Raw genomic sequence first — 10000 nt, 5'->3', positions numbered from 1 at the left:
TTACTGGTAAGTCTCGTTTAATTTTCCAATTCTGTCCCATCATTCTCAGTGTAGGGATCCCATGAGATGTTGAGAGCCAGCATTTGTGAACCCAACAATAACTTTCAACAATTTTAATGACAAAGAAACTCGTTAACAGGGAAAAAATGTACAATTCTTGTGACAAAAAGCTACAATGCTGACAGTAAGGCATTTAAAATCCTGGTAGCATAATCACCCTGTTTATGAACCTCTTTCTGACAATACAGAGCAAACATACACTGGTTGGACCATCCTGCTGTGCAGAGAATGGTTGCCAGTGGGACACTTACTTGGGATGCAGCAGAGGTAGATGCCGCCCTAATACTGTGCGGTTTAAAACGGGCCAGGTCAACCCCTGCCAGCCAAATTTAGAGTGGTTTTAACCCAACGTGAAACTGTACTCTTACTGACTGGCCTATATGGTCTCACAAAACTGATAAATAAGTTGGTAACCTTACCCCGAAGAGGCTTTGTCCGCGACAAATACTCCTGAACAGTAAAAACTGGACAAAGGTTTTTGTCAGGGGAGTAGGCTGGAAACTCAAGCTCATGAAGGTGATAACCTGGCCTGGTCTGGTCTTATCTCCAACAGAAATTTTAACGATAGACTCACTTAAATCCACATTGCGAAGATCTAATAGATGAATAGTTTGTATCCTCTGAACAGAAAGGAGGGTTAACAAAGTAACTGTTTTAAAAGTCAACATTTTAAGGTATAGTTTTTCAATTGGAGATTGACTTTTTAGGAAGTTCAGCAGCAAGGCTGGGTCCCACGTAACAGTATATCGTGGAAGAGAAGGCTTCTCTTGAAAGACCCCTTTCATAAATTGTCTAATGAGGGGCAGATCTCCAAAGGAGACTCCAGCTTCAGGAGGCAAGACTTGTGACAATGCAGATCTGGCCGTATTTAGAGTACTATAGCCTAGACCCTGTTCAAACAACTCAGCTGAAAAATCCAGAGCCTTCATGGGAGGAACTGAGCAGGGATCGAAACCCCTTTTACTGCAAAAATGGTACCGCTTCTGAAGATAGACCTGATATTGTTTTTGAGTGGATCCCCTCCAGGACTTGAGAATAACAGTTGAAGCTTTCTCCGGAACTCCTCTTGCTCGCAATGAATCCCGGACAACTTGCATGCCATTGACTTTAACTTGTTGTGTTGGGGGTGCCGCAATTGAAGGTTGGTTGGCAGCGTCAGTAGCTGAGGGTAACATGGTAGGAGAACAGGATGGTCCACCAACATCCACAGAAGACGAGGAAACCAAATCTGAGTGGTCCACACTGGGACAATGATTACACCGCGTGATTGATCCTGTTCGGTCTTCTGTAAAACCCTGTTGATTATAGCAAAAGGGGGAAAAGCATAAAAATTGTGCTCCGTCCAGCTGATAGAGAAAACATCAAATGCAAAAGCTTGAAGATCTGGTTTCCATGAGACAAACGGTCTCAACTCGAAATTCAGCCTTGAGGCAAAAAGATCGATGGATGGTTTGCCCCAGAATGCAGATACCCTCTTAAAAACGGCTGGATCAAGCTTCCACTCTGTGTCATGGAAGGTGTGCCTCGACTCATTATCAGCTAAAACATTAAGCTTTCCTGGGATGTGTGTTGCAGTAATCCATAAATTCCTTTCGATACACCACAACCACAACTTCCTGGTTAGTTGATTGCATTGAATAGTTGTTAATATATGAAATTGCGGTTGTATTGTCGATCATTGCTTTGATATGACAGTCTCTCAGACTAGAACAGAAAGTTTGAATTGTGAGAAAACAAGCCAAAATCTCAAGATAATTAATGTGGTTGGTCTGTTCTTCCTCTGAAAAGTGACCCCCAGTGGAGACATCATTCAGTACACCACCCCAGCCAGACAAAGATGCACCAGAGTAAATAGAGAGCTTACGAATCGACGACTTTCGCACGACGGCGCCGTCGAGTCAGGTCATAGTCCGGCGTCGTCGTCCTGTAGAAATTTGAATTTACGATTCAGCAAAGACGACGACGTTTGTTCGCGGGTGGCAAAGTTTCCCGCCGTTTCTGAAGTTTGTTTTTCTCTTTTCACAAGGTAGGTTATTCGAACCAAAATGCCTAACTTCAGAGAAACGAGAGCTTGTATTGCATACGCTTATCAAAAAAGCTTCATAAACGAAAAAGAATTTGTGCTTTTATATGATTTCCACAAGTCAACAAACCCAGAGTTTCCGTACTGGAACTATGAAAGGTTTGATTTGGACGAGAAAACAAACGACGAGTGCAAGGCCGACTTTCGTTTCTACCGGGATGACATTTATAAACTTGCTGAACAGCTGCAGCTGCCTGATGAGATAACCACTTACAATGGTTTAGTTGTAGCTTCGGTACCTGCCTTATGCATGTACCTCAAGCGCTATGCATATCCTTGTCGATATGGAGATTTGGTTTGTCATTTTGCCAGACCGGTTCCTGAGCTTTCTATCATAACAAACCATATGATGGACTTGATTTACGGTCGGTGGCACCATCTACAATGGTTTAGTTGTAGCTTCGGTACCTGCCTTATGCATGTACCTTCAGAAGGTGCTCACTTGAATCAGTTGAATGAAAACAGAAAAAAATCAAAAACATGTGCCAAGAACTTGATTGATACTTGATCAATGATTTATTTGGAAAAAAAACCTGAAGCATCGAGAGAAACATTCAGAAAACTTTAACAACTAACCTTACGTCCTGTTATTTTCGAGACGCCGGCAAATCGCGCTCACCAACGTCGTCGACTTTGGCGCGACTCTGGCGAGGGCCCATATAGGCATGCGCAGAGGTCATGTCACGCAATCTAACGGCGTCGTCGTGCAAACGTCGTCGATTCGTAAGCTCCCTAATAGTGACACTAGGACTACCATGAGATACCAGATTGAAAGTGGTGTGTGTGTGTGTGTGTAATCCACCACCGCAGGTCAGACTTTGATGTCTCTGAAAGGGTCATCAGCTTATTGAAATCGCCTTTGCTAGCTCTCAAGGTCATAACTTTGTCGAGTTCTAATTGCCTGTAAAAAAGTGGTCCATGCATGACACCAGGAAAACTAGCCACCATTAAACCGACCAGTTCTGCAACTTCCCTAACTAAGGGTGATTGCTTTGCAAAGACTGTTGTGGCTTTCGTGACTAATTTTGTAGCTTTCTTGGGTGTCAGAGCAACAGTCAAGTTGACGGAATTCAAAACAAACCTGTTACGATATGAGTCACTTCCTGTTAATATGTTAATTGGTTACCTGATCTATCTGGTATATATTGAATGACTAGCATGAATAAAAGCGCATATCTTACAGACCACAAGCGTGTAGAGTTTACTTCTTTAAACATGGTGTCAGGAGTCTAACGAAACCCTTGAAATACGCCAAAACCTTTACGACAACGTACAGATATGCCTGATACAGAAGCAAGTGGATCGCGATCTATCGCAATTACGGCCAATTTTCCTATTCCTTCACCGATGAATACAAGAGGAGACATCGTAAACAACTGGGAATTCTTCAAACAGCAGTAGAACGACTACGACGTCGCCACAGGGCTGGAAACAGAAAGTGATAAAGTCAGGTTAGCAACGTTTCGATCTGTGATGGGAAAGGACTGCCTTCAATTCTTTCTAACCCTCAAACTTAGCGAAGAAGAGAGAAACAGTGTCAATTCCTGCTTAAACGCACTCGAAGCCTACTTCAAACCAAAAAGAAACGTTGTGTACGAGCGATATCTATTTAATACGTGTACGCAGAATGTCGAGGAATCTGTGGATGGATATGTCAACCGCCTTAGAAAACATGCTTCGACATGTGACTTCGGAACATTGACCGACAAGCTAATTCGCGATAGACTTGTGCTTGGTTTACGGGAGGAAAGTAACAAACTACGTCTCCTAAAAGAAGAAACGCTCAGCCTTGATAAAGCAATCAACATGTGCAGATCGAGCGAAATCGCTACTCAGCAAATGAAAATTATCCAACAAGAAAGTAAACCCGAAGATGTTCATATCGTCAAGCAACAACGGGTTTTTCTAAAAGCAGGCCCTCGGCCCAGCGGCCCGCGACCCAAGGCCCGCCACGGCCCAGCGGCCCGGCGGCCTGAAGGCCCAGCGGCCCGCGGCCCAGCGGCCCGCGGCCCACGGCCCGCGACGGCCCGGCGGCAAGGCGGCCCGGTGGCCCGGAAGCCCACACAGTTTTGTTGTCCAGCGGTAAATCCACGCGCATGCTCAGATTTGCATCGGGTTTGGGCGCGCAAATGAAAGACGGTGAGTTTGAATTCGTTTACCATTTTAATAATCATTTCAATCCTTTTCGATCCTTTCTTTCGTCGCATGTTGCTAAGTGAAAAATGTTGCCATTCTCTGTTGTTTTCGTCTGTTTACAACAACAAACAGAAACAAGGATTCAAATGATTAAAATGGTAAACGAATTCAAACTCACCGTCGTCCATTTTGCACGCCCAAACCCGATGCAGATCTGTGCATGCACGTGGATTTACCGCTGGACAGAAAAACTGTGGAAAATGAGGACTGGGCTACCGGGCCGCCGGGCCGTCGCAGGCCGTGGGCCGCGGGACGCTGGGCCCTCGGGCCGCTGGGCCGTGGGCCTACTTTTAGCAAAACCCAACAACAACGCCCTCAAAAGCCGCGCGTCACACGTTCTCACGCCAAGCATAAAGAGTCAAAACCTCAACAGAAGTCTTCGACATACAAATGCTATCACAGGACAGACATAAGCTAAAAGACTGTCCTGCCTACGGAAAGGAATGCAAATCGTGTAAAAAATTGAATTACTTCGCGTCCGTCTGTCAGACAAATCGTAATCGCCCGCGTGTGAATGCAGTTAAAGAGGAATGTAATCGCGATATCGACTATTCAGATAACTCTGTCTTCAAAATAGAGGAACTTTCTACTATCAAAGTAAAGGAAAACCACTTCTCGCTAACCTCGAATTTCACAGATGCCACAAACAGCTACAAAACTTCACTTGATTGCCAACTGGATACCGGAGCAACATGCAACGTGATATCACGCAAACATCTGACCATTATCAACCAAACAGGAAATTCAAAGGTCAACACAAGCAAATCAAAACTTAGACTTTTCGATGGAACAATAATGAAGCCTTTAGGCGAAGTACAACTGGATGTGTCAATATTCATTGAAATTTCAAGTCGTCGAAGGTAACGCAAGACCTTTGTTATCAGCGGAAACATGTCAGAACTTGGGACTGTTAACGATAACAATAGACGGTCACGTATCAGAGAATGTTCACACAGTACAAGATACACAGTCACCTCTGTTGACTAAGAACGAAATACTAAACAAGTATAAAGATGTCTTCGAGGGACTTGGCAACATCGGACAAGCGAAACTCGCTGTTGACCCGGAGGTCAAGCCAGTGCAACACGCGCCAAGACACTCGATGCCAAGGATGGATTTTATCAAACGAGATGCTTCCGTGAAGCATACACTGGCTTGCCTGTGGTACGTGCTACAGAAAATCAGAAGGCACTGAATTGTGTGGTATTGAAATACAGCATTCCAGTCTCTGAAGAATAACAAATAAAAGAGAAGCGAGAAACATTGGCTTCTGGGCTGACATGTTGATAATTCTCAAGTTCCCTTACAACTTCCTTGCACCACAAGTGTGCCCTCTGAGCATCTGACAGCTTTGTAATACTAAACTTCACTGAAGTCAAGCCCTGTTGAGCGGGGTTAGTGTTAGGATGGGAGACCAAAACAATGAACCCGTCATAAAAAACAGAAGCATCTCACTGAAAATACTATTAACGCTAACAAATGCGAACTCAGCAAGGTACAGATTTTGTTAGCTTGCTTTATGCAAAACAAATATTGATGAAAAAGCAAATAACTATTGATACAAAGTTTTCAGAAAGAGCAGAAGGAAGTTTCCGGGACGGTCGATCGAGAATGAAATATTTACGACATGAAAACAACATTAATTTTGAACCGTGAATATAGAATATAAAAAGTTACGATCAGCGACAAACATTTTGGGAGATTTTTGCTATGTTCAAGTAAATTGCAAAATCGAAAAGTGACATTCAGCGGGCGCCGTGATTAAGTTACCGCGGCATGTTTACTCGTCAAACAGTGAAGCATCTGTGTCAAATGATGGCAAGATACCGGGTTTTTAAAAAGTTTCTTTTTCTGTCAAGTGTTATAAAGTTTGACAATGAAATGAGCGAAGTCAAAACAAAGATCACAATCGCCCAACTCTTGTTTATGCAAAGTCAAAATTTACTCTCCAAGACGCGTACGACGTTATTATCACCAGGTAATTCCATCATTTTGGAAATAGCAGCTACTTTATTATTCATCTGCGTCACAAGTTTTCACTGATTTTGGGGCTCATTTTGTTGAAACTCAAGCACGCTTTCAACAGGCCTTTGAACCCTTCCTGCTTACAGAGCAATACTAAAAAACTTCTCGCTTATCACATTTCAACCTTAAGCTCGAAAATTCAATACACAACATGATATTATAATTCACAAAGGCAGAAAATACCACAGAATCCTTTTCCAGCGAAAGTTTTATTGAAACAAACAACATATTTGCTCTTAGAGGCGAAAACCTCTTCCTATTTCATTGCGTGCGTGAAGACAAGAAACTCAATTGTGTCAGATTACCTTCTACTTCAGGTAAATACTGCTCACTTTGATTTCGTCTCGACGGGCGATAGATTGTTGTCGAAGTCCAGTACTCGTCGCTTTTGAGATTCATGCCTAGTTTATCCAACTGACTTTCCATTATTGAGCTCCATAAGGGTATATTTTGTTTAAGGATCCACTAAAACGCCATTCGCGTTGCATGACTTTCGACGCCATTGCAGGCTAAGTTAATGATTCTACTGTGTCCACCAGAGAAATCTACGCAGTTCCACTACCCTCTCGATCCTAAGAAAATACGCGCAGAAGGCTCTATCCACAAAGACACCACTTACCAGGGGAGTGACAGGCAAGACTTTTACCGACACGGAAAAAAAAAATAATAAAAAAAAGAAAAAAAAGAAAAAAAAGAAAAAAAAGAAAACAAACAAACTAAACGCAGACCTCGACTGGGTTTGCCCATAGGCAACCCAGTAATTAGTCTTGACGAAGAGAGTAGTAAGCTAACAACGTTCTGGACGCCCTTCGGACGGTATCGTTACCTGCGCATGCCGTTCGGGATCAGCGCCGCACCGGAGGATTTCGAATTCAAGCTACACGAGCGAATAGGCGATCTCAAAGGCGTCGAAATACTACGCGATGATATCCTAGTTGTAGGATATGGCGACATATTGGATGAAGCTAATCGCAATCACGATGAAAGTCTACTAAAGCTGCTCGACCGAGTTGGGGACGTTAACTTGAAGTTTAACAGTAAAAATTCAACCTTCGAAAGAATGAAGTTAAATTCATGAGCCACGTACTCATAAGTTCTGGTTTAAAGTCAAAGCCATTGAGCTGATGCCGAGACCTACAACAAAGCAAGAAACCCAAAGTCTTCTCGGGTTCGTCAATTATCTCACAAAGTTCTTACCAAGGCTCTCTGAAGTAACCTGCGATCAGGCCGATTTTTAGCTTCGCCCATATGTTCTCTTATGTCGTCGCTCGCTAAAATTGGGCCTGACCAAAAGTCTCTCAAAAATTCCGGACGGTCGGCCGACCAAACTCGTGATCTGATTGGCTGTTGAAACGCCGGAAGTGAAAATGCCATCGTGATTGCGCGGAGCTCTCGCGAAGTCCTCGAAACTAATCCGCCATAAGTGTACGAAAAAATTTGCTGTCTTTTGTTCTTACAATGACGTGGACGGTGCAACTTGATTTTATTTGTATAAATGGAGATATGCCATCTGAAACATCTCATTACTTGTCCAGAATCGGGTTTGAATCTCTGGAGAGAGTGAAATTAACGTTTCCGTTGTCGAGCTCTGTGGCCATGTGGTTGAAAATACTTTGGCACAAACTTCCCTGATGTTTTGAAAGCTAAATAGCTGGTTCTCTCAAATGGCAATGAAAGCCGATGCATATTGGACAAAACCCTAGAAAGGTGATTAACACAGATTTCTCATGGTTCAAAATGAAACCAATATCTGTGAAAAGCTTAGTGGTGACAGCAACATTAGTGCTACAGTCTGAAAAAGTGCCTCCCTGAAGATAGGAGTCATCAATGTAGCCCAAATTTTCAAATCCTTGGGAACGCAGCGTTGCATAAATTGGTTTAAAGATTTTTGTAAATATTCTAGGTGCACAACTTAAACCATTTCGAAGGCAGGTAAATTGAAAAATCTGATGTTTCCAAATGAATCTCAAGTATTTCCTGTGATTTTTGTTGAAATAATAGACATCCTTTAAATCAATGGACGCCATGAAAACAGCTTGGGGTCATAAGAGTGCGATGGCATTCCTAAGATTCTCCATATTAAAATGGTGATATTCTACCGACTCATTCAGTTGTTTGAGGTTAAGAATAAGTCGATAGGAGCCATCTTTCTTCGGACGTATGAAAATGTTGGAAATGTACTCTCCATTTGAGTGTGTGGCTCTCTCAATGACCCCCCTCTCAAGAAAAAATGCATTCTGCTCATCAATAAACTTAATCTCCATTGGGTTAAATTTGTACTGGTTTGGTACAAAACGTTGAGTGGGTTTTGTAATAAAGTCAATTGTGACCCCCCAAAAGGCATCAAGGATCCTTTGATCTGAAGTGCGGATGGTGTGCCATTTGTGAATATAATTTTTCAATCTACCTGCCATGCATGGAATTGATGGAGAAAAATGTAGGCTCACCTGGCTTCCCAATTGATCATGAGCTACTTTGTGTGCTTTGAATTTTGATCGAGGTTTCCTCCGTTGGCCTTGGCCCTGGTACAAAAAATGTTGTTGATGGTTTGAGTAGGATGATCCTTGTCGTCTGAAGTTATTGACTCCATGCTTTGAGTTTGTTCCATGCTCATTTTGGGGTAAGAAAACCGTTGGCTGACCTTGTTGGTTTCGCTTGTTTCCTTGACTGCCTTGAGCAGGTCATCTCCAAACAAAAATTTTGATATTGGAGTTTGGGAGCTGCAAAGTTTTTTGTATTGCTCGTTTAGATCAGGCCTAATCAGTTCTCGTCTACTAAGGTTGACTTCATAGACAGAATGCGCCATAAGAGTCAATGAATCCAAAGCGAGTCTAAGGAACGATGCCACATCTTCCTTGCTAACGGTTCTAGGGTTACTTTTCAGACTCAAAAGTTTGTCTGTCAGACTAATGATAGGATGCATATACTCTTAAGCATGCTAGTTTCAATCTTTTGCATCCTCAAGTCCCTGGACTTTGACCTGGACAACATTTTAGCCCAAATTTGAGGATTAACCCTTGTACTTACTAAGTTTTCACAATTTTGAGGCCTGTTGTACTTGGCCAGTTTGTCTTTTGCATTCTCCTCCGACAACTTAGTTTTCACCATTTTGTCAACAAGGTTTGCATATTGTGTGCTAACAGCATCACTCACAGCTCCTTCGGAGTCATAAATCTTTGACAGTTTCGGCAAGAACACTGTCTTCGCCTTCTGCTGACTGCTCTGGCGGTTTATCCGCACTGATCAGCTCTTCACACGCCTCGGTTAGATCCACTGACTCAGTGGTGGCGTCATCACCCTCGTGCCCATCAACATCCGAGTCGCTGAGTTCATCCCTTTTCCTTTTGTGGGATCCAGCGCTCGCGGAAGAGTGCATAAACACTTTCACAGTCGATACCATAGAATTTATCGCTGTCCTGAGTGATGATAGAGAAGCTGATTGTTGGTCTTGAAGTTGTTTAAGACCCTCCATAACCGCGTCACTTTGACGGTCCGATTGAGCACATGGTTTGCTAGTAGCAGAAGTTCTCGGCAACGTGGCCTTTTGTTTTGAACTGCTCCCTGAAGAAACCCGTGGTTTGGGCGCAGTTTTCTCGCTCTGCGGCCTGCCTCGTGGGTCAAGCGACTCTGCAGAGA

General features: G+C 43.1%; 1 protein-coding gene across 3 annotated transcripts; it reads right to left on the bottom strand.

The window, feature by feature from the left end:
• Positions 1 to 112: 112 nt before the first annotated feature.
• LOC138007535 (uncharacterized) lies at positions 113 to 7902 on the bottom strand. Of its 3 annotated transcripts, none has more exons than XM_068854509.1 (3): positions 4963 to 7902; positions 3325 to 3568; positions 113 to 1355 (listed from the first exon to the last, which is right to left on the bottom strand). In XM_068854509.1, exons 2-3 carry the CDS (start codon positions 3358 to 3360, stop codon positions 447 to 449), a joined length of 945 nt encoding a protein of 314 aa, XP_068710610.1. In that variant the 5' UTR covers positions 3361 to 3568; positions 4963 to 7902; the 3' UTR covers positions 113 to 446. The 3 variants fall into 3 exon arrangements, 2 of the variants coding, with proteins under 2 accessions (XP_068710610.1, XP_068710609.1); XM_068854508.1 differs by having other exon boundaries at positions 3418 to 3568; XR_011124061.1 differs by lacking the exon at positions 113 to 1355 and adding an exon at positions 1412 to 2399 and having other exon boundaries at positions 2569 to 3568.
• Between the last annotated feature and the right edge of the window lie 2098 nt (positions 7903 to 10000).

The sequence above is a fragment of the Montipora foliosa genome, chromosome 6 (genome assembly GCF_036669935.1).
Source record: "Montipora foliosa isolate CH-2021 chromosome 6, ASM3666993v2, whole genome shotgun sequence".
Lineage (NCBI taxonomy): Eukaryota > Metazoa > Cnidaria > Anthozoa > Scleractinia > Acroporidae > Montipora > Montipora foliosa.
The sequence above is the reverse complement of the archived record's forward strand: the minus strand, read 5'-3'. Positions and strand labels throughout refer to the sequence as shown.